Source organism: Puma concolor, chromosome E2 (genome assembly GCF_028749965.1).
Source record: "Puma concolor isolate L17-30 chromosome E2, mPumCon1.1.hap2, whole genome shotgun sequence".
NCBI lineage: Eukaryota > Metazoa > Chordata > Mammalia > Carnivora > Felidae > Puma > Puma concolor.
The window spans coordinates 42,711,858-42,737,351 of NC_141681.1; the positions used below are offsets into that span (position 1 = coordinate 42,711,858).

Consider the following 25,494-nt stretch of genomic DNA (forward strand, 5'->3'; position numbering starts at 1 on the left):
TAAATGGGACCGCTTGAAAGAGGGGGCTGTGATTGCAGAGGAGCCCCTGGGGTGCTGATGGGGAAGACAGCAGCAGGGACCCCGGGCACCTACCACGTAAACAAGAGCCCCATCTGTCGGGTGGGCGGGAAGAATCGGCTCTCCACAAATCCCAGCTGGATGAAGTAACTCATCAGCAGTTCGACACCGGCCTCATCCCGGCTGGGCGTCCGGCAGGCCTGAAAGGAGAGGAGCCATGGATGGTGGCGGGGGCAGGTGAGGACACAGTCGATGCCTGCCTCCCCTTGCTCCCCCCCCCCCCTTTCTGGAAGATGTCGCACATAACCACGTCTATGGAGCCCGGGACCCAGTGCTGCTATCGTGAGCGCTAGGAGTGGTGGCAAAGGGCTGGCATGAACTCAGGAGTCCCGGAATCCAGACCCAGACGTGCCAGTGGGCGTGTCTGTCCCCTCCTGTGGTCTTCTCGTGTGCCGGGTTGAACAGATGGCTCCCGGAGCACCTCCCTATCACCTCCAACCAGGAGCGATTCTCTAAGACTTTAAGGACATTCTGAAGACTCCAGTGGCCATCCTCCCCTCCCTGCTGCACGCAAAACTGTACCTGTCTCAGGTCCATCAGATCTGCTATTTCGTCTTCATAGAGGTAGCTGTCCTCACTGTAATGCTCCAGGATAAAATCCTGCAAGAGAAAGGAGATGAACCACTGTAAGGTGACATTCGAAACCATAAATAGGTATACAGGAATGTCTAATGTGCTCTCCCCCCCTTTAAAAATCCATGTAGAATTCATAACAACATGTATATTTAAAGTTCCTTTTGTCGCTTCAGTAAAAAAGAAAGTTGAAATTATTTTTATTTTAAAATGTCTTTGCAGGCGTGCCTGGTTGACTCAGTCGGTAGGGCATCCGACTCTTAATCCTGGGGTCACGAGTTTGAGCCCCACGTCGGGCATGGTGCCTACTGAACACAAACAAACAAACAACTAAAATGTCTTCGCAGGACAGTTAAGTGACCACATAAGTACTACACGTTGAACAATTCTGGCAAACGTCACAGATACTGCAGGGCTCAGATGTTCGGAGCACAGGGGCTTCCTGGCAAAGGAAACTCCTGGCGAGGCACTGTTATGAGGATGCTACCCTTGGGGTCTACGATGGGCGCCTTTGGGAGAGCAGTTTTGGGCATTCCACAAATGAAGCACCCGAAGGAGACCCCCTAACCCGGTCCACAGTCCAGCGTTTGATGACCGACCCGTGGGTTCATTCAGTCACACAACTCACACTGATGCGTACCCGCTACGTGCCAGGCACCGTCCATAGTGTCTGGGCTACATCAGCAAACAAAACAAAGACCTTTCCCCGTGGAGTTTATGTTCTCACAAGGGGGCACAGGCAATAAGTAACAGGCACCACAAACAAGTAAATGACATCATATATTAGAACATGGCAAGCATTACAGGGAAAAGATAAAAACGGGGTAAGGGGGAGGAGAGTGGCTTCTTGCATAACATCTGCCATGAGCGTTGGCTCTCCCTGGCTATAAAAAAAAGTTGAGTGACACCGGTCAGTTATGTTTTCTCAAGTGTCTGTGAGTACAGTCAATTTACACAATTTCTACATTAAAGCACCTCCTTTTTGTACGTTCAGTGCATATCCACACGCACACACACCCACACACCGTCTTACAAACGTGGGATTCTGTTGAGTGAATATACAAATTTGCTGTGCTTTTCTCTTTGAATTGGCAACGTGCCAAACGTCTTCATATACCACAAGATACTCTGCAACATGACTTCTTTTTTTTTTTTCTTAACGTTTATTTATTTTTGAGACAGAGAGAGACAGAGCATGAACAGGGGAGGGGCAGAGAGAGAGGGAGACACAGAATGTGAAACGGGCTCCAGGCTCTGAGCTGTCAGCACAGAGCCCGACGCGGGGCTTGAACTCACGGACCGTGAGATCATGACCTGAGCCGAAGTCGGACGCTTAACCGACTGAGCCACCCAGACACCCTGCAACATGACTTCTAATAGTTATACAGTCCTCCAATGTAATCACTGTACAACTCATTTACTGAACAAATAAACCGAGCACCTACTATGTGCTAGCCAATAAGTATCATATTCTTAACTTCCTCTCGTTAGACACTGAAGTCATTTGTAAACCTCTGTGATTAAAGATAGCACTATGACAGTCTCCCTCCCGCACACCTCTTGTTAGCTCCTCAGCATACATTTTGAAATGTCTTGCTGGGTCCAGGGATATGCAGAAGCTCCTTGTTTTTCTTTTCTTGTTTTTTTTTCTTTAATTTTTTTTTAACGTTTATTTATTTTTGAAAGAGAGAGAAAGAGAGAGAGACACAGCATGAGCAGGGGAGGGGCAGAGAGATTAGGGAGACACAGGAGAATCTGAAGCAGGCTCCAGGCTCTGAGCTGTCAGCACAGAGCCTGACGTGGGGCTCAAACTCATGACTGTAAGGTCATGTGACCTGAGCCAAACTTGGATGCACAACCGACTGAGCCACCCAGGCACCTGCTCCTTCTGTTTTTCAATTTGGTCTTTCTTACCTAAGTTTTCCTTTCAATGTATGAAATCTGTCACAGATTTTTTTTTTTACAACTTAAAGTGCTGATATTTGGAATCGGCTCCTCTCCTAATGTAATGACCGTTTGTAAAATTTGAAAGGATTCTCCACCATAATTATGTTATTAGTGATGTTCAGTATGGCAAAAATGATCTGGATGTCTCTGATGACATCTCCGAAAACACTGTTCGGGTCACCACTCGAGATGCTCAGGGCTGAGAAAAACTGCATCCTTTTCAGAACAGCACACTGTTCTGTCAACTTCTTCTTCTTTTTTAATTAATTAATTTATTTATTTTGAAAGAAAGAGAGAACGAGCAAGCAGGGGAGGGGCAGAGAGACAGGGAGAGAGAGAATCCCAGACAGGCTCTGCGCTGTTAGCACAGAGCCCAATGTGGGGCTCAAATTCACAAACCGTGAGATCATGACCTGAGCCGAAACCAAGAATCAGACGCTTAACCTACTGAGCCACCCGGGTGCCCCAACTTCTGCTACGGATGCTGGCAAAAATTTTCTTTTTCTTTTTTAAATGTTTATTTATTTTTGAGAGAGAGAGAGAGAGAGAGAGAGAGAGAGAGAGAGACTGCGCACGCGCACATACGCGAATGGGAGGAAGGACAGAGAGAGAGGGAGAGAGAGAGAATCCCAAGCAGGGCTCGATCCCACAAACTGTGAGATCACGACCTGAGCTGAAACTAAGAGCCAGATGTTCAACTGACAGAGCCACCCAGGTGTCCCATGGCAAAAATGTTCTTAAAATTAGGAGAGAAATTACAAACTTTATGTTAACCTCACAGAAGTCAAAGAGAGTTTTGGTAAATTCTAAATGCATTCCTAGGTGAGATTAAATTTACTAAGTAGAAGAAAAAATATCTAGGGGCACCTGTGGGTCTCATTCAGTTGATTTCGGCTCAGGTCATGATTCCAGAGTCATGGGATGGAGCCCCGTGTCAGGCACTGCACTAAGTGTGGAGCCTGCTTAAGATTCTCTCTCCCTCTCTCTGTCTCTTCCCCTTCCCCCTTCTGTCCCTCTCCCCCACACGCTCTCTAAAAAAAGGGGGGGGGGGGCGCCTGGGTGGCTCAGTCGGTTAAGCCTCTGACTTTGGCTCAGGTCATGATCTCACGCCTGGTGGGTTCGAGCCCCAGGCTCTGAGCTGTCAGCACAGCTGAAAGCCTGCTTCACATTCTGTCTCCCTCTCCCTCTGCCCCTTCTCCACTCGCACTCTGTCTCTCTCTTAAAAATAAATAAACATTTTAACAAAAAAATTTTTTAAAATCTGGCTGGAACCCACTGTAAACATCAGGGATAAGACAGGATTATATAACATCATTCTATTTATATAACATAATTCTGAAAGTTAACAAATAAAGACAAACATTAGAAAGGAAAAAACAATTTTTTTTTTCCAAAAATAATGCCTTATTTACAAAACCTAGAGCTTCAACTGAAAAACTCCTAAACTAGCAGGCATCCAGTGAAAGGGACAAAAAGTTACTATGTATAAATCCTTTCTAATACAAGCCATAACCTGTTAGAAAAAATGTAACAGGGAAACCATATCTTCCCAACTGTACCAGATCAAGAAAAGTACAATATTCCCAGGGATAAAATTTTGCCCACCCCCTTACCCACCTGCCCTCTGGGAACCACGTGTTTGTTCTCTATTAAGAGTCTGGGTTTTTTGTCTTTTTTCGTTTGTTTCTTAAATTCCACATATGAATGAAATCATATGGTATTTGTGTTTCTCTGACTTACTTCACGTAGCATTATATTCTCCAAATGCACCCATGTTGTTGCAAATGGCAAGCATTAAATCATTTTTTAAAATCAGACAGACATGGTCTCTGCCCCTGTAAAACTCGCTATTTGTTGACATCAACAATTAGAAATATTTGGTTCATAGATGAAAATGTGCAATATTGTAAAGATACAATTTTGTCCTAATTAAGCTATGAATCTAAATGAAGTTTCAATCAAAACCCCAAAGTGCTATTTTGGGGAAACTTGACAAAACATGGGAGTAAAAATGTGGAAGAAAAGCCAAGAACATTTGGAAGAGCATAGTTAACAAAAGAGGCTTGCTCTAAGTGCTGTTAAAACACACAGGGATTAAACTGTGAGCAATGGATAGACAATGAAACCAGGCACGGATCAGAAACAGAGGGAAGGAGATTCGAGAATCAGGTGTATAACAGAAGCCAGCGTTTCACAGGAGTGGGAAAGGCTGGAGCAGCCAGCAGGTCCAGACGGGAAGGAAGTGGCATGGCACACACAGACTGCAGGCCGATGTGAATTGAAGCAAAGGGCTAATACAGGGGTGTGGGCAGGGTTAAGGGAAACCGCAGGGATGGTGTGGAACCTCCAGGGCCATTGGAACCGCAGAGCTAAAGGGTCAGGGTAGGGAAGGAGCTCTGGAAACCCAGAGAGGTGGCTGGCTACCTGAGGTAGGCACCCAAAGCCACCAGGACCTTCCCTCTGGGAATGAAAAAAAGGAGGCCGGCTGAAGGAGCCTGGAGAATAAATGCCCGAACTTCTCGGTGCCCCCCCCCCCCCCACCCAGCCACAGGCAACAAGAAGCCACAGAGCAGGAGCCTGTTGTGGCCTCCCAGGCACAGAGCAGGACTGAGAAGGGTGGAAGGGGGGGGGGGGGCATGGGGAGAAACAGACACCATCCAGCACCACAGATGGCTTCTTCACAGAGTTCAGGGGAAACTGACTACCCATTTGGTTTAAATAAAAAGCTACAGCCCTATACCTCATTTTTTACTCCCAAAGTAATTCCAAATAGATTAAAGATGTGATGTGAAAACATTTAAACAAGACACTGGAGGAAACAATGGCAAAATATTTAGGCCATCTTGGCGTGGAGGGTGCTTTCCGAACACGCTATCAAGGCGGAACTGTAAAGGGAAGGGCTGGTAAGTTCATCGACATAAAATCCTACAGGCAGAAATATATATGTTATATTTTTTAAGCTGGTTATTGCTTGGATAACAAAAGTTAAATTAAGGAGAGAATGTACTGAGAGAAACATTTGCAATATATATAAAACCAAGGGTTAATATCCTTCATATGTAAAAGATCTCTTGTAAGAAATAAAAGCACACTGGAAAAGCAGACAAAGGGCAGCAACAGTTGATTTGAAAGGGAAAGTGTAAAGGGAAAATAAACATACAGGAGAGGCGCCTGGGTGGTTCAAACGGTTAAACGTCCAACCCTTGATGTCAGCTCCGGTCATGATCATGAGCCCGACATTGGGCTCTGTGCTAATAAGTGCAGAACTGCTTGGGACTCTGTCTCTTCTTCTCTCTGCCCCTCCCCCGCCTGTGCATGCTCTCTCTCTCTCTCTCTCAAAATAAATAAACTCAAAACAAAACAAAACAAAAAACAGAAAACCCAACCCCAAACCATACACGCATTCAACTCAAGTACCGACCTGAGAAATGTAAACTGTAATATGTTCTTATTTTGCCCGATTTCACAAAGATCACAAAGATAGCATAAAAAAATCAAAATGGTGAATGCTGCCCAGGGTGACCTAAAGTGCAGGAAGATAAGCAGTCACGCACAGTCGGTAGGAGTGTAAGGCAGGACCGCTTCTGGTGGGTAAGTGGGTAATACGGATCTCCCACCGACCAAATCCGTATCTAAAAATCTGTCCAAAGAGAACATCCGGTGAAGTGTGCAAATGCTCAGTGGAGAGCCGCTGACAACAGCGAGCATTTGGAAGCTGCCTGAAGCATGAGATTAATAGCCACCTTGCCTTCTATAAGCAGACACCACGTGAAGTCATGACGGAGGGGAGTGGGGGGAGTCACACACCTTCATGAGTCAGGCCCCTGACCGGAGGAACAGCCCCAGTGTCCAAAGATTAAGTGCTGAGCAGGTTACCAAGCTCAGTGGGGACACGGCGGGGTAGGGCTGGGAGGGATCTTTTCATGCCTTGGTATTTTTCTGAATGTTCTGCAGTACTGTTTTTAATAAACATAAATAAATAAATAAAGCTATATTTAGAGGCCAAAAAAAAAAAAAAAAAAAAAACCACCCAAAACAAACAACTTGAATTCTCTGGAAAAGGAATTTATTTTGATGGTGTCTTCAAATGAGGCCGTTTGAAAGCCCATGTATTTAAAAATAGAACGAAATCACACCATGAAGTTTTACTGGCCATTAAACGCCCCACAGATACACAGGGAGGTACAAGGCGGCCCACACTTTGAACTGCCCTCATTAAGTCGGCCCAAGTGCTTCTGCAGCACCTGTCTGTGTGAGTCTCAGGGACAAATGTGGAAAGGAGAAAACAGAACGTCCCCAAATGTTCTCATTCTTGTATGCCTGACATCTGAAGAGTCCCTTTGAGGTTAAAATGACATGGTTGGAAGCCTCAGCTGAATAGCAGTTGGCCATGGCCACATGTGATTTTTTTTTTCCCCCACTGAGTTTAATGTGGGATTCAGCACGTGACATGGTTGGATCCTTACAGATTCCATAAAATCCCCAAGTGTCTCCAAGAGTCTCCTTCTAAAATGCCTGTGCCCTTGCCACCCTGGATCCAAGCAACAAACTAAATCTTAAAGAAACTATTCCACAAAGGCACCCAAACACATTTCCACAGACATAAAGATTGTCTTGAGTCTCACAGACGTGTGACAAGTGTCCCATCTAGAAGTTCAGGTGGCCTCTACATAGCTGACATAAAGCTGCAGCTCCTGGGTTGTTTTCTAGCCAGAAAATCAAACCTTGGGTGATCCTGAGTCTTGTACGGCTACCAATGTCCCTTCTCAAACGCCAAAATAAACCCCAAATTGACAGGGACCAGGACCTGGGTATAAACAAGGGAGCAGTCAACAAGGCCCTAAGTGAAAGAGCTTAAGTCAGGAGACTTACGGTCTCTGCTCCAGAATGGATGTCAAGTGCAGAAGCTCTTGAAGCATTAACCAATTGCTTTTAAAAGGACACATTTCATAGTGCCCAAAATGCATATGATCATTTTTTCTTTCCTAAATTGAAAGTAGTCCAAGATGAGCCAACTAACAAGAGTTACTATGAAAAGAAATGCAACACTCAGCAGTATTTTTCACAATGCTGGGGTTAACTGCCCTCCACCATGCCTGTGTTGGAGAGCTCAGAGACAGGCACTACCTTCCACCCCATTTCCCCTTTCTCCTCCTAAATGAACGTTGGGGGTGATTCATTAAAACTCAGAGTGATGGAGCCAGGGAGGGGAGGAAGAGGAGGGCGTTCCAGACATGGGAGGCCTCTCTTGGCCCTGGACAGGGGTAAGGCAGCTCTGGGGGCCTCTGTCAAAGCACCTGTTCCGCTTCCCACCTGAAATCTCCACTGAGCCACAGACCTGGAACTCAAGACCTGTGACATCACCAGCATCCAGCACAGCGATAGGCGCAGATGGGCCTACAGGTAACAGCTGCTTACCAGGGACCCCCACAATTAAGAGGAGGCCAGATACTGTGTGTGTGTGTGTGGGGGGGGGGTTAAGCTGTTACTTTTTAAAAAGAAGGGGAAGAAATTTTTTTAAAGGGAGAGAGATTGGAAGGAAGAAAAAGAAAGAGAAGATGCAGCTGGATCCCCAGTAATTCGATAGAGGGAAAAAAACCCATAAATTCTAGCTATTCAAGGTGGATTGGTATGTAGATACAGGGATGCATAGATGGACAAACATGTCATAAAAGCAAAATGTTCATCTAGGTAGTGAGTATATGCGGATTCACTGCCAAATTCTTTCAGTTTTTCTAGAAGTTTAGAAATTTTTGGAATAAAACGTTGGGGGGAAATTTAGCTGTTCTCCATAAATTTCATAACCAATTTAGGCCATGTTTAAGAAAAAATACAGGATACAATTTTTAAACTCCAAAGCACATCCTCCATGGACCCTCTGTGGCTTGGCCTCCTGGGGAGGGTAGGCCCAGGTTTCTAACTCGCCTTCCCGGGGCCCCGAGCCTCGGAGGGAACCAGAGACAGCCGGAGGACACAGGAGAACAGCACAGCATTCTCTGGCTTGCTGAAGGGGTCTGGAGGCATCCTGCAGAAATCAACTAACACTTGGCCCACTGAGCCTACGGCCACTTGCAAGGGATACACAACTTCTAGTTTTTCTTTGTAAACATTGAGTCAAGTCCCCATGGCTTTGAGATTTACCTTGAGAACGACTGAGAAGTCAACATCCTTGGTTTCCTTCAGACCAAGTGGAATCAGGGGGATGGTAAATGCCTCCCTAGAAGGAACACAGCAAGGTATATGAACATCCCGGTCCCGGGTGCTATGCACCCAGCAGCCCAGCTCAGGGCCCACCACGTGGGTCCCCATGCTGGTCCAGCTCAGGGCCCCACCACATCCCCATGCCGGTTCATACTCCATAAAGATGACTGTGATCACATACCTGTCTCTGGTCTAAACCCAATCCCAGCGGCCTGTGACTTCTGCACTACCCAGCCTAACACACGGGGGCCTACCATTTTGACCTGTTCCTTCAGTGACTATGGGGACCTCCTGTGTGGCAGGTCTGTGCCTGATGCAGGCACTGCTCCCGACCTGGGCGTACCACCCTGCCAATCAATGCACCTCCTCCATCAGCTCCCAACCCCTCCCTTCTCCTCCTCCTTTCCTCACCAGGGCAGGTCCCACCTGGACTCTTAGGAGCCTCTTCTGATGGGGAGAATCCCTCTAGGGTCCCATCACCTGCATGGGGAAAGCCTTGAGGGCAAGGGCCCTTTCTGACACCGAAGTACACCCAGCTCCAGGCCCAGGGTCACACCCTGGTCGGCTGCCTGCCCCCCACAGTACTCCCCCACAACTGACCACTCAGTTTCCCCATAGGTCGCCCTGGGAGTGTGCCCTGAACCTACATTCTGAGGGACAGGGACAGAGCCAAAAGGGAGTGTAGGGGGCTCGGGCTGTGTTTTGCAAACAGAGATTTAGCTCCCTGACCTGTAACCAGAGACCTCCTGGGGCCGCTCAGCCCAGCTGGGGAAAAGGCCAGGAATGCATGGTAGGGTGAGTGGACAATGCAGCTGTAAGCTGAAACTGCCTCTGTGGCTGAGGGGAAACCACCGGCTGTGCTAAAAGCAGGTGGGATCCCACCGTGGGGGTGCCTGGCTTCCTCAAAGCCCACTGGGAAAGCCAGACCCTGCTGGACGGGGGTTGTGGATGGGCCATGCCTCTGTCCTCTGGGCCCCAACGCCCTCCTACCCTCACCCCACTAGGCCTGGAGGCGAGGGCTGTGCTCCCCATGACCTCCCCGGAGCAGCCAGGGCACCCCAGTCCCAACCTTGTGCTAACATAACTTTCTCCATGACCTCCAGCCTCCTCGTGTTTTCTCCTCTGCCCAGCGAGACTGTTTCTTCCTGTTCTGCCCCGCAGAAATGCTTAAAGATCAATGGCGCTAAGAAAGAAACAATCTGCTTTGAAAACAGGAAGGGGGGGGCGCCTGGGTGGCGCAGTCGGTTAAGCGTCCGACTTCAGCCAGGTCACGATCTCGCGGTCCGGGAGTTCGAGCCCCGCATCAGGCTCTGGGCTGATGGCTCAGAGCCTGGAGCCTGTTTCCGATTCTGTGTCTCCCTCTCTCTCTGCCCCTCCCCCGTTCATGCTCTGTCTCTCTCTGTCCCAAAAATAAATAAAAAACGTTGAAAAAAAAAATTTAAAAAAAAAAATAAAAAAAAAAAAGAAAAGAAAAGAAAACAGGAAGGGGGCGGGTGCAAATGCAAGGCGTCCTTGTGACACCTGCACTCTCTCCCCAGTCCCTGATGGCACAGGGAAACAACTGGCCGCTGTAGAGCCACACTGTAATCACACAGGGGCCTTAAGTGCCTGTCTCTGTGGGATACATCCCTGCGGTCTGGTACCGCAGGCAGGAATACGAAACATCCCTACGTTTATCAGCCCAGTTTGGCCCTGCCCTCCTTACTCAGGGAACGTCGACCTTTGGGCAAAACACTGGAATTTAATACCACAGCATAGGCTGGGAGAAGCCTCTCATCTGCTGCTGTGGTTAGGTGCTCAAACCCACACGGGGGCCCACAGGTGACCGAGCCAGGGCTCCGGACGTCACAGAAGGAAGAACAGAGGGTTCACACACTAATGCCTTCCCTCTGGTTCTGAAAAACACCCACATACCACACAGAGGACTGGGGACAGTCAGGAAAAGCACATTCCAAAGGTGACTCAAGGTTCCCAAATGCCATCCTTTTGTTAATCCACATACTATTTTCTGACTGAGATTCCCCGGGCGCTCGCCTGCCTTTTGAGAAGCCTCATGTCCCCGCACAGCTCCTCAAGGTTATTTTTCCTCCAAGATGGACATGTCTTTCAAAGGTAGCTCACCTTGGGGAGACGTTCTGAGCTTTTTCTGAGGTCTGCCCCTCAATACTGCACCTCCCACAAACACTCCCTGCGGGGAGGCTCCTGAATTAGGTCGTTCATCTCTCAAGTATTTAACAGGGTACGTTTCTGAAGTCTCTCAGTTGCCATGCCAACTCACCTGGGTCCCCTAATCTTTGATGTAAGTGATCCCTGTCAAGCAGTTTGTCTGTTTTTGCATCCTACCAATGGAACGACCCAGGCAGGCCCTGTGTGGGGTGAAGAGGCTGAGAGGGAAGAGGGCAGGGTGGCCCCACCCGGTGGGCTGGCTCTCCAGGCCAACCACAGAAGTGCCTCCAGGCCATCTTTATGGCAGAGCCACGTGAGAGATGCTGTCTCTTCATCTGGACCCAGTCACAGCTCTCCCATAAAACTATGTCCCAACGGTCCTAGGACAATTGAATGCCTTTCTGTCCCACTCTGCAGGCATTTCCAACAAACTCCATAGGCTCGTCCCTGTGACTCCTGCATCACGCTCAAACCTCAAACTGATCAATCCCTCTCTTCCCAAAGTGGGGTCTGCCACACCCTTGGGTCTATCTGGGCACCATCCCTGTTGCAGCACGTTCTAAGGCTCAGAAAGTATCTGGAAGAATCAGTGCCCCCACTTACTCTGTGCTCTGATAGACTCCCACTGAGATGTTGAGCCCCTCCAGCTCTTCCTTGAGCATCTGTAGATCTGAGTTCACGAAGCTCAGTTCCAGGCGCACCTGCTCCCGCACCTTCTGGTTCGTAGCTGCTCTGTTAGAAGAGAAGAGGGAGGAAAGTGCCTTCAGCCCAAGTGCCCCACTGCCGAGTGAGCAGACCTCCCAAACCCCATAGGGACGTCCTGAGGGTTCACTTGCAGATGTGAGCACCAGATGTGATCAGATAAGAGGTCTCAGAGATGCTCAGCACCTGGCCCATCCTGAGCCACACCTGCCAGTAAATGGATCTGGGACATCGATGATAAACTGAGCTGCCAGACATGAATCTTAAGACATCCCTGTGAAGAATCAGCTTTGAGAAGACAAAAGAGAACTGCTCCCAGCCACTCATAAAAGACCATAAACTACCCCCTTGAAAGGAAATGGCTAAGATAACATTTCCCAGCTCATTCTATGAGGTCTTGTTTTACCCTGACCCAAAACCAGAGAAAGACACCACAAGAAAACAAAACAACAGACTGATATCCTACATGAATATATATGCAAAAATCCTCAACAAAATATTAGCAAACCGAACCTAGCAACATATAACAACAATTATATACCATAACCAAGTGGGATTTATCCCAGGATTGCAAGGTTGGTTTAAAAAAAATTTTTTTTTTACATTTATTTATATTTTGAGAGACACAGAGAGAGCACAAGTTGGGGAGGGGCAGAGAGAAAAGGAGACACAGAATCCAAAGCAGGCTCCAGGCTCAGAGCTGTCAGCACAGAGCCTGACGCGGGGCTCAAACTCACAAACCGTGAGATCATGACCTGAGCCGAAGTCGGATGCTTAACCGACTGAGCCACCCAGGCGCCCCTGCAAGGTTGGTTTACTATCTGAAAATCAATTAATGTAACATACTATAATAATAGGCTATAGGATAAAAAACACATGGTCATCTCAACAGATGCAGAAAAAAAAAAAAAGGGCATGTGATAAAGTCTAACACAGATTCATGATAAAAATTCTCACCAAACTAGGAATAAAAGAAAATTTACAAAACTTGATAAAGGGCATCTATGAAAAAAACAAAGCTAATATCATACTTAGTGGTGAAAGATGTGCTTTCTCAATTAGATCAGGAACAAGGCAACAGTGTTCGCTTTTGCCACTTCTAATCACTACTCTACTGGAGGCTCAAGCCAGCGGCAATAGGTAAATAAAGAAATTAAAGGCCTCTGGATTGGAAGGGAAGAAGGAAAACTGTCTTTACTCACAGATGACATAATCTTGTATATAGAAAATCCCAAGGCATTCACAAAATACTAGAACTAATACATTCGGCAAGGTCACAGCATACAATTCAATATGCAAAAATCAATTCTATCGCTACATACCAGCAGTGAGCACTCTTACAACGAAGTTCAGAAAACAATTTTATTCACGTTAGCATCAAAAAGTAAAAATACTTTGGAATAAATTTCACAAAAGAAGCGTAAGATCTGTGCCCTGAAAACCACAAAGCAGTGCATATTAATTGGAGAGACACCGTGTTTATGGATTGGAAGATTCACTATCGTCAAGATGTCAATTCTCCCTAATTGATCTATCAATTCAATGCAGTTCCAATCAAAACCCCAAGAGCTGAGGCGCCTGGCTGGGTCAGCTGGTTAAGCATCTGACTCTTGATTTCAGCTCACATCATGATCTCACAGTTCATGAGACTCAGTTCTGTATCAGGCTCTGTGCTGAACCTGGAGTGCGTGTAGAATTCTCTCTCCCTCTCCCTCTGCCCCTCCCCTGCAAGTGCGCTCTCTCTCGCTCTCTCTCTCTCTCTCTCTCAAAAAACAAAAACAAAACCCATAAGCTTTTTAGTAGACATTGACAAGCTGATCCTAAAATGTATATGGAAATGCAAAGGACCTAAGAGCCAAAGAAGAACAAAGTTGGAGGATTTATGCTATAGGATTTTAAAACTTACTATAAATCCACAGCAATCAAGATAATGTAGCAGTGGCATAAAGCTAGGCAATGGAACAGAATAGAATCCAGAAATAAATCCTTACATTTATGGTCAATTGATTTTGACAAAGATGACAAGACATTTCAAAGGAGAAAAGACAGTCTTTTCAACAAAATAGTGCTGAAGCAATTGGACATCCTTAGGTATGTCCGTGTCCCCGAGACCACCCCCACATTCAGGGATTCACTAGAAGGACTCACAGGACTCAATAGAGTTGTACTCAAGGCTGTGATTTATTACAGCAAAAGGGAAAGGTGCATGGGGTAAGGTCTGGAGGCACAGGCTGCTAAGAGTCCTCTCTCCCAGGATTCTCACAAAGGACACACTTAATTCCTCTGGCAGAGTTTTGACAACACGTGTGAAATGCTGTCTACTAAGGAAGCTCATTTGAGACATAGTGCCCCAGGTTTTTACCAGGGACTGGTCAGGTAGGCACTTCTGTCTAGCATGTTCCAAAATTCCAGACTCCCAGAAGGAAAGCAGGTATCCAGCAGAAACAACACTGTTTGTGCAAACAGCTCAGGCACAGTGAACCATTCTTATCAGTTCTGGAAACGGTGGGAACTATCCTGAAATTAAGTCTGCAGACACCGGCCAAGGGACAACCTTGCAAACAGGCTTTCTAAGGATAGCTGTCTCAGGCCTGCTCTGATAACTCTTTTCGGCACAATCAGCAAAAAATAAACCTCAATCTAAATCTTATACCATACATAAATATTAAGTCCAAATGGATCAGAGACTTCAATATAAGAGCCAAAACTCTACTACCTCTAGAAGAAAATACAGGGGCACCTGGGTGGCTCAGTCGGTTGGCCGTCCGACCTTGGCTCAGGTCATGATCTTATAGTTCGTGAGTTTGAACCAGGCACCAGGTTCTATGCTGACAGCTCAGAGGCTGGAGCCTGCTTCAGATTCTGTGTCTCCCTCTCTCTCTGCCCCTTCCCCGCTCACGCTCTGTCTCTCTGTCTCAAAAATAAATACACATTAAAAAAATTTAAAAATATATATACATATAGAAGGAAATCTTTATGACCTTGGGCCGGGCAATGTGTACTTAGCTATACACCAAAAGCACAAACCATAAAAGAAGAAATCGAATTGGACTCTCTCAAATTTAAAAACTTCTGTGCTTCAGAAACCAAAAAAAAAAAAAAACAAAAAACAAAAAACAAAAAACGCAAGCCGAAGCCTAGAAGAAAATATTTGCAAATTATATATCTAATAAAAATTCGTATCAGATACATTAAGAGTTTCTCAAGTAATGAAAAGACAATACAATTTTTTTAATGGGCAAAGATTTTTTTTAATGAAGGAATAATTGACAAACATTATCTTAATTTCAGGTATAAAACATAATAATTCAATATTTATAGGGGCGCCTGGGTGGCGCAGTCGGTTAAGCGTCCGACTTCAGTCAGGTCACGATCTTGCGGTCCGTGAGTTCGAGCCCCGTGTCGGGCTCTGGGCTGATGGCTCAGAGCCTGAAGCCTGTTTCCAATTCTGTGTCTCCCTCTCTCTCTGCCCCTCCCCCGTTCATGCTCTGTCTCTCTCTGTCCCAAAAATAAATAAACGTTGAAAAAAAAAAAATTCAATATTTATATATATTGCAAAATGATCACCACAAACAATATTTGTCAGCATAGTTACAGGTTTTTTTGTGTGTGATAAGACCTTTTAATATTCACTCTCTTAGCAACTTTAAAATATTCAATACATTATTCTTTTTTGAGAGGCAGACAGAGCATGAGTGGGGGAGAGGCAGAAAGGGGGGGGGGGTGGAGAGAGAGGATCCCAAGCAGGCTCTGCACCATCAGTGCAGAGCCCAACAGGGAGCTCGAACCCATAAACCATGAGATCATGACCCAAGCCAAAATCAAGAGTCAGGCGCTCAACCAACTGAGCCATCCAGGTGCCCCTGCAATACAGTATTATTAACTATAGTCACTATGCTGTACATTACATCCCCATGACTTATTTATCACTGAAAGTTTGTGCCTCTTGACACCCTTTACCGATTTCACCTATCTCCCAATCCCCAACTCAAGCAACATTCCATCTGTTCTCTGTCTCCATGAGCCTTCTTTTTTTTTCAATAGAGATTCTACATGTACGTGAGCTCATATGGTATTTCCCTGTATGACTTATTTCACTTAGCACAATGCCCTCGAGGTCCGTCCATATTGTCATAAAGGTTAAGATTTTGTGCTTCTTGATGGTCAAATAGTATTACACGGTGTGTGTATATATACCATGTCTTCTTCATCCATTCATCCATTGGTGGACACTGAGGTTGTTTCCGTATCTTGGCTATTACAAATAAGACTGCAATGAACATGGGGGTGCAGATATCTTTTTGAGTTAGTGATTTTGCTCTCCTCACATAAATACTCAGAAGCAGAATGGCTGGATCACATGGTAGTTCTATTTTTAATTTCTTTAAGGGAACTCCATACTCTTTTCCATCATGGCCGCACCAATTTATATTCCCACCAACAGTGAATGAGGGTTCCCTTTTCTCCATGTCCTCACCAACACTTGTTATATATTCTCTTTTTGATAATAGCCGTTCTAACAGGTGTGAGATCTCATCGTGGTGTTGATTTGCCTTTCCCTGATAATTAGTGATGTGGAGCATCTTTTCATGCGTCTGTTGGCCACTTGTATATCTTCTTTACAAAAATGTCTATTCAGGTCCTCTGCCCATTTTATAACCGGACTGTTTGTTTTTGTGCTGTTGAATTTACGAGTTCTTTCTATATTTTGGACATTAACCCCTTATCAGATGTACGAATTACAAATACTTTCTCCTATTTAGTAGGTTGCCTTTTCATTCTGTTGATGGTTTCCTTGCTGTGCAAAAGCTCTGTAGTTTGATGTAGCCCCACTTGTTTTTTGCTTTTGCTGCCTCTGCTCCTGGTGTCAAACGCAAAAAATCACCGCCATGATCAATGTCAAGGCTTACTTCCTATGTTTTCTCCTAGGAATGTTATGGTTTCAGGTCTTATATGCAAGTGTTTCCATTCTGAGTTAGTTCTTGTGCACGGTGTAAGACAGCGGTCCAGTTTTATCTTTTGCACGTGGCTGTCCAGTTTCCCCATCGCTAAGGGACTATCCTTTCCCTATTGTATATTCTTGCCTCCTTTGTCATAAGTTAATTGACCAGATATGCATGGATTTATTTCTGCACTCTACTCTGTTTCATTCATCTATGTGTCTGTTTTTACACCGGTACCATACTGTTTTGATTACTACAGCTTTGTGATATAGTTTGAAATCAGGAAGCGTGATGCCTCGAGCTTTGTTCTTCTTTCTCAAGACTGCTTTAACTATTCTGGCTCTTTTGTGGTTCCAAAGTTTTAGAATTGTTTTATCTATTTCTGAAGAGTGCCATTGCAATTTTCATAGGGACTGTAGCAAATTTGTAGATTGCTTTGGCTGTATGGACGTTTTAACAATACTAATTCTTCCAATCCATGAGCCTGGAATGTCTTTCCATTTATTTGTACCTTCAATTTCTGTCATCGGGGCCATAGTTTCTAGTGAACAGGTTCACTTCTTTTGTTAAACTTATTCCTAGGTATTGTGTTATTTTGGATGCAATTGTGAGTGGAATTGTTTTATTTTCTCTTTCTGATAATTTGTTATTAATGTATAGAAATACAACAGATTTCTGTATATTGATTTTGTAGCCTGCAACTTTCTGAATTCATAAAATGTACAGAAGATCTGAATACACATTTTATGAAAGAATATATACGATGGCTAATAAACACACAAAAAGATGCTGAATGTCATCAGACAATATAGGGAAATACACATTAAAACCAGGATGAGATACCAATACACGACTTGACTGGCTCTGATGAAAAAGAAACAATAATAAGCATTGGTGAGGATGCAGAGAAACAGGAACCCTCATACACTGCTGAATGTAAATGGCACAGCCACCACCTTGGAACAAACAGCTGGGGAGTTTCTAACAACGACGAACATAAACTTACCATACAACTGCATATTCCACTGCTAGGAGTCTATGAGAGAAATGAGAATTTATGTCCCAACAAAAAGCCAGATAGCCAAAAAGAGAGAAAAATCCAGGTATCCATCCATTAACTGGCAAGCGGATAAACAAAATGTGACACATCCATAGAACGGAATGGTTTAAGTGATATGAAGGAATGAACTTTACCCAAGTCTTCAAAGCAGAAGTTTGGACACTTCCTGGAAGACTTTACAAGTGCATTTTACAGATGAGGAATCACTGCAAAACTAACAGTTAACAACCAAGTACTGAGCCAGGCCTTGCTGAGTACGTTCCCACGAGCCATCCTGGCAAGTCCTTGGTCATTCCTCAGACCAGCTACTAGAACTTCCTCATTTCACACATGGGGACACCCGAGGTCCATCAGCCAAGAGCTCCAGCCAGCCAGCGAGACAGTACCGGGTCACCTTCCCCTCCCCAGCTGATGAAAATCCAGCCACCTGTCTTGTGCTTGCTTTGCTCACCTGCTGTCTTTCCTCCAGAAAATAAAATGCTAAACCATTTCCCCTACAGTCTGCCCTCTCCACTGGGGTTCCTCCTGCCTTGTCACATATTTGAGCCCATCAGTTTCTCTCCATGATGTATTTATATGTTTTCTCTCCCTTCCTTCACCAAACTCCTGCTTTTTTTTTTTAAATGTTTTTATTTATTTTTGCAGGAGAGAGAGACAGAGCATGAGCAGGGGAGAAGCAGAGAGAGAGGGAGACATAGAATTTGAAGCAGGCTCCAGGCTCTAAGCTGTCAGCACAGAGCCCGATGTGGGCTCGAACTCACGAACTGTGAGATCATGACCTGAGCCAAAGTCAGACGCTTAACCGACTGAGCCACCCAGGCGCCCCACCAAACTCCTGCTTCTTGAACCCACACGCTTATGTCACACCTCCTCAGAAAAAGCCATGCTTGACCCTGGCAGTAGATATGATGACACTGGTGCTTTTACTGCTCCTGCTTGGTAAGCCTTCACACGTACACGTCTGAGCTCCCCAGCTGGGCAATGAGATATTGGAAGCTCAGTTCGGTGAAGAGCATTGGTGTGGGAATTCTGAGGGGGTTGGAGGGGGTGAAGCATGATTACCAGTAAGAAACACATTTTGTATACAACACAGTAGATCCATACACAAATATACTCTCTAAAACAAAAGTCGCACAAACCAAACCATTCATGTGATGCACACCAATTATTCTATTCTAATAGCTTACTTTTTTAAAAAAACAGCAATATTTGCAACTCTCCAATTCTGAATCTCTGACTGTAACTGGGTGCCCAACACTTCAATTCAATTCAGTTCCTCCAGGTTAAAGGCTCAATGCCACAAGACTGCCACCATGTCAGGTGCCAGCCACAAGGTTTGTAGGGGGAGGGGCGCCCGTACTTGTGACCAACCAGCTACAAATCAAGGGTGATTTGTACCCTTCTATGATAATTCACCAGAATGACTCAGAAAACTCAGGAAAACACTTTACTTACATTTACTGTGGTTTATTTTTTTTTTTAATTTTTTTTCAACGTTTTTATTTATTTTTGGGACAGAGAGAGACAGAGCACGAACGGGGGAGGGGCAGAGAGAGAGGGAGACACAGAATCGGAAACAGGCTCCAGGCTCCGAGCCATCAGCCCAGAGCCTGACGCGGGGCTCGAACTCACGGACCGCGAGATCGTGACCTGGCTGAAGTCGGACGCTTAACCGACTGCGCCACCCAGGCGCCCCTACTGTGGTTTATTTTAAAGGACACAGCGTAAGAGCAGTCAGATGGAACAGACCCATAGGCCAAGGAGGCATGAGCAGCTTCCACGCCCTCTCCAGGCACACCACCCTCCTGGCACCTTGATGTGTTTGCCAATTTGGAGGCTCACAAACCTCACTGTGGAGGGGTTTCATCACTTCATTATGTGGGCACAGTTGATTAAATCATTGGCCATCGGTAACTGAACCCAATTTTCAACCCCTTTCCCTTCCCCAGAAGTTCAGGGGTAGGGACTAACGCTCTAATCGGATTTGGTCTTTCTGGTAAACAGACTGTATCTTGAAGGCTCCCTTCCCCCATCGGGAGTCACCTCATTAACATACAGAAGACAGGAGATTCCAAGAGTTTTAGGAGCTCTGTGCCAGGAACAAGGCACAGAGACCAAATATATATACATATGTGTGTGTGTGTGTATATATATATATATATATATATATATATATATGTACGTATACGTATACGTATTTTTTTTAATTTTTTTTTAACGTTTTTTATTTATTTTTGAGACAGGGAGAGACAGAGCATGAACAGGGGAGGGTCAGAGAGAGAGGGAGACACAGAATCTGAAAAAGGCTCCAGGCTCTGTGCTGGAGCGAGATCATGACCTGAGCCGAAGTCGGCCGCTTAACCGACTGAGCCACCCCCAGGCGCCCCTATACGTATTTTTTTTTAAGTAGGCTGTATGCCCAATGTGGGGCTTGAACTCACAACCCCGAGATCAAGAATCAGTCATGCTCTACAAACTGAGCCAGCTAGACACCTCCCCCAACAAATACCTATTTTTTTTATAACACTACAGCAACCCAATGACTGGATTTCATTACGCACCATGGGTCACAATCTGCCGCTTGTAAAACCTGTACTACAAAGATGTTTCTGAGAACGTGACTGATTCACAAGCTGATAATGTCCACAAGGACACAAGGAAAGAAATCCTCCCAACCCTTGGTATTGGAAACGGCTTCTTTGTAGCAACTGGTTTGCCTCTGGCTGAACCAACGGGTATGAGAAGCCTTCCAAGACACATTCCCCTCTCCATGCTGCCTGCAGGAAGCTCACAGACAAACTGTGGCCCATGTCTACCAAAGGATATAGGAGTTATAACGGAAAACAAGACCCCGGCCTTCTAGTTCTTTCCGTTTCACCTGGAAACTGGCATTGTCTCTTCTGAAAAAAATGGCAGAATAAAGACCACTCTCTAGAAGAAATGGGGGGTGGAGCTGGTCCTCTGCAACAGAGTGGATCCAACTTAAATATAACAATTTTCACCCTAAGGTCCTTGCCCACATACCTGCAGGACCCCCAAACAGGCCAACTCTGGATTTTTCCTCCTCTATATATTGATTTGCCCCTTCTCTTCCCTCTTGATTTGGCAATTTGAGATGTAGGATGCAACAAATCGGCAAGCTGCTCCTTGGACGTGGACCTCTGTGTGGGTCACTCTGGAAAAAGTTGTTGGCCAAGTAGGGCCTCAGAGTCAGTTTCCACAATGCTACCTTTGGGTACAACGATGAATAGGAAACCAACCCTCGAGTGTGAGGTGCTTCTAGTGCAGATAATGATTTTTCACTGGTGGAAGGGGGTTTCTCAAATCAGGTAAATCCACTGAACATGGTGTATGTGCCCAGGCTGGGGGAATAGTCTGGGTTAACATACAAAAATGGAACCAGCTGGCTCAAATTAGGAATTAAAACCAGGGCCCGTCTCCTCAACACTGATGCTCTGCACCTGGGCTACCTTCCACTTCTATGGAAGAATATGGCTTTTTTCGCACCTTTCCCTTGGGTGCAAACTTCCTCCGAGAACCTTGTGCTCTGGTAACTGATGTTACAACTGAAAGAGGCCTTGGGGGGGCCTTGGTGGCTCAATCAGTTGAGCGACTCTTGATTTTGGCTCAAGTCATGACCCCAGGGTCATGGGATCATGCCCTGCGTCAGGCTCTGCACTGAGTGTGGAGCCTGCTTAAGATTCTGTCTCTCTCTCTCTCTCTCCCTGCCCCTTTCACCCACTCTCTCTCTCTCATAAACAAACAAACAAACAAACAAACAAACAAACAAACCAAAAGAGCACTTGAGGCCAACCAGGATGAAGCAAAAGTGTGCTTCGGCCCAGGTCCCCCACGGCCTCCCTCAGGCCCAGACCACCAGGGAAAGGCCCCTTCCCTTGGATGTTTCATCAAGAGCATGCACATGTTCCAAAAGTCAAGAACGAGAAGGTGTCTCACTGCCTCTCTCTGAGTGATGAACCCAACAAGTGTGAACAGGGAAGGAAGGCCATATTCAAATTATTTCCTGAGGCTACTGACTACATCCATGCATTCTCCTCTGTCTGAATTTGGAGCTGCCGAGACCTTTTCCACCCTAAGAAGCCCCCACATGATGATGGCTTGTGTCTCCGCTCCAAATCCAAAATTTCTTCAACGTCCCGTGTTTTGTCTTAAAGCTGCGTGTGAATTTTGAATGTTGACCCCATGGAACTCCATTTACTTTAGTGGAACTTTTTTCTGTCCTATCTTTCAGTAAAATGGTCCCCTCAGGAACAGGCATGTTGACAAGCACCAAGACCTGCACCAGCTTCGGAGACCTTATTGGAACGGTCTGACCTTAATCCATCTGTCCCCAAATCCTGCAAGTACCACCTGGCGGCCCCATGTGGCCACCCAGCTAAGGCGGCAGATCAGCCGGTCTGGCAGGACATCTGCTCCCAGCATAGGAAGGCAGGCCTCAGGATTGCTGCGAGCCCCAAAGGTCATGGGGGGTTCACACACCCCACTGCACATACACCAGCCTCTATCAGAACCGACCGTGTGAGCGGTCACTAACCTCAAGTTATGCTCATTACCGCTGAGACTGCCCCTGGTCACCTCTGCCCAGCACGTCATGACCCTCCGGTCCAGGGGTTGCAAACTGGAGGTCCAGGGACTAGTTCATTTGGTTCTCAGGGTGTGATTTTTTTCCCCTTTTGAACTATGTGCCAATATTTAAAAACTCAAATATCAGAAGATTAAAAAAAAGAAAAATAAAAAGGAGAGAAAAAGATCAGATCTCCATCTTCTGGAAAAAAACCAAAAAACCGAAGGTCCCGCAATCCTGGCTGTGCCCCCACGATGAGGCAAACTGCACGTGGTCCCTCTGGAGAGAGTATGCGCTCTGTACTTCCCCACTGTCCCCACCACTCCCTACTGCCCCCCAGCACCAGGTCTGGTCCCCTCCACTCTTTCCTGAGCCGGCCTGGCCTCTGTAAGCCTCACAGTGGGCCAGTCCTGCTCCAGTCCAAAGCTCCCAGTACAAGAGGGGAATCTAAACCCCAAAGATGTTAAATGACCCGCCCTCGTTCAAAGGCCCAGTTAGTTAAAGCTAAACCATGTGGCAAGTTGCTTTTAATGTTACAAAGACCATCTCTGTTTCAGAGAAACAACATCACATTTCTACCCCAGCTTTTCTCCAGGGAGGGCAGGGTTCTAAGAAAAGAGAGAGAATATTGTCCTTGCTTAGCCTGGAAAAGTACATTTAAAATATCTGCTATCTTCCTAATCAAACCTCAGGAAGCTCATGGACTCTAGGCCGATACGGCTCAGAGGAGGAGGAGGGAGACCTTGAAGGGGTAGAAAGCCTGGCTCCCGCCAGGGCCTGCCCAGCGTTGCAGCCCCCTACCAATGCGGCTAAACCACTGGGACCCTTGCCTTCCTGCATTTTGGGGGATGCTTTCCCAAAGGCCACCCCACCCAGTTCCAACTGCTCGATCTTTATCTGAGGTCTACGGAGGGACATCCGGGAACCTGAAAACAGGTGCACAGGATAGTGGGGCTCAATTTATGACTTAAACTACCCCTTGTTGGCAGGGAGAGCCACCTAATCAGACACCCAGGCCACCTAATCAGACACCCAGGGACAGCCACGGGGCCAGAGCTGGACTCGGCTGAACGCCTTATTTGTTTTTGGGAAACCGTTGGTGCCAACAAAGTCAGATTAATAAATACCTTTAGGGTTCCCTCTCCCAACAGACTCCAGAAAGGGCCACTCTGAACTTTTAGGTCAGGTCACTTCGAAAATCATTAACAACCCCACCCTACCCCCACCCTGCCAGCTCAACAAATGCTAACTTGACAATGAGCTTGAACCACTGGGTCTCAGAGGCTGTTTGCTGGTGTCATTAAAAGAGCAAGACAGGGGCGCCTGGGTGGCGCAGTCGGTTAAGCGTCCGACTTCAGCCAGGTCACGATCTCGCGCTCCATGAGTTCGAGCCCCGCGTCGGGCTCTGGGCTGATGGCTCAGAGCCTGGAGCCTGTTTCCGATTCTGTGTCTCCCTCTCTCTCTGCCCCTCCCCCGTTCATGCTCTGTCTCTCTCTCTATCCCAAAAAAAAATAAACATTGAAAAAAAAAAAAATTAAAAAAAAAAAAAAAAAAAAAAAGAGCAAGACAGACCAAAAAACAAAAAACAAACAAACAAAAAAACTACCCTGGTTTGTGCCTTAGAAACGCCAAGGCTCCTGTTCAGAGAGAGCCTCCCTGACTGGCCTGTTTCTAAGGCTACACCACACTGTCAACCTCTAGCCCATTTCCTTTTCATCGACACCCTAGAAAGCATCACCTCTGACATGACTGGACTTGTTTGCTGTTAGGAAGGTCCCCCCCACAAGAGATTAAGCATCTTGAAAGCAGGGATTCGTTTGCACTGCCAGCAGCCTTCTCCTCTTGCACCTCAAACAGTGCTGCTACTTCCTAGGCACTCAAGAAATTCACTTCCTGGGTGAATGACAGGCCAATCAACTGTAGTCTGCTCCTGGGGAGCCACAGACTCAAGGCTGCCTGCCTGCCCCCCAGAGCCACAGGGCTGGCCTCTCAGAAGTGTCAACCAAAACCCGTAGCCACAAATCACACCAGGGGGAAGGTGCCTACACCCTTCCCGGCACAGCAAGCCCAGCCCATGGCCTACACTCCTGAATCAGAGCCCCTCCTGAGCTGTGCCGGCTACTACACTGCAGACCTGATGGTCCCCAGGTCCAGATTTCTCTGGGGACAGGGACATTGCCAGACATTTTAAAAGATGAAATGTTGGGGCACCTGGGTGGCTCAGTTGGTTAAATGTCTGGCTCTTGATTTTGGCTCAGGTCACGATCTCATAGTTTCATGAGTTTGAGCACAGAGTCTGCTTGAGATTCTCTCTCTCTGTCTCTCTCTCTCTCTGCCCCTCCCCCACTTGCACTCTTTCTCAAAAATAGGTAATAAATTTTAAAAAGTTTAAAAATAATAAAATAAAATACAAGGTGAAATGTTGTGGGGCGCCTGGCTGGCTCAGTCAGTGGAGCATGCGACTCTTGATCTCAGGGTCATGAATTCGAGTCCCACGCTGGGTGTAGAGAGTACTTAAAAATAAGTAAATAAACTGGGGCACTTGGGTGGCTCAGTCGGTTGGGCGTCTGACCTTGGCTCAGGTCATGATCTCACAGTTGGTGAGTTCGAGCCCCACGTCGGGCTCTGTGCTGACAGCTCAGAGGCTGGAGCCTGCTTCGGATTCTGTGTGTGTCTCTCTCTCTCTTGCTCTGTGCCCCTTCCCTGCTTATGCTCTGTCTCTCTGTCTCTCTCTCTCAAAAATAATAAAAATTTTAAAAAAAAGAGAGAAAAAAATAAGTAAATAAACTTAAAAAAAGAAAAAAAAGGTGAAATGTTGTAAGTTTCCTAGTCTCCTCCGGTAACAATTTAGCTTCCACCCTGCTACAGAAGTAGCTGGAGGAGAGGTTCCCGGAAGCCTGGCCACCCCAGGACTTGCGCTCTCTGCTAGTCCACGAGTATCAATGCCTACACGAGGCACAACACTATTGTTCCCGAGTCAGCGGCAGGTTCAGGTGGTTGGTGATACTATCTTCTGGGCCTTTGCAGGATTTCACACGAAAAATGAATAAAAGTAATTCATGTCCTTCATAAAAGAACACCCAAACACTGGAGGCGGGAACATTACGGGTAAGAGTCACCTCCACCCCATCCCTGGGCTTGATCCCAAGAGGCAACTCTAACGGCTTCTTTCTTCATACTTTCTGGAAAAAGCCTATGCGTGCACAAAAGCGAACATACAAACCCTTTAAAATACACAT

The 25,494-nt window shown here is 46.3% G+C and overlaps 1 protein-coding gene across 1 annotated transcript in view; it reads right to left on the reverse strand.

Moving 5' to 3' along the window:
* RHPN2 (rhophilin Rho GTPase binding protein 2) overlaps positions 1 to 25,494 on the reverse strand; it is a 60,572-nt gene that overhangs the window by 20,700 nt on the left and 14,378 nt on the right. The window contains exons 3-6 of the mRNA XM_025914603.2: positions 11,569 to 11,697; positions 8,740 to 8,815; positions 601 to 678; positions 94 to 218 (exon numbers count right to left, since the gene is read on the reverse strand). Of these exons, the coding sequence (XP_025770388.1) occupies positions 94 to 218; positions 601 to 678; positions 8,740 to 8,815; positions 11,569 to 11,697 (408 nt within the window). The remainder of the gene's footprint in view (positions 1 to 93; positions 219 to 600; positions 679 to 8,739; positions 8,816 to 11,568; positions 11,698 to 25,494) is intronic.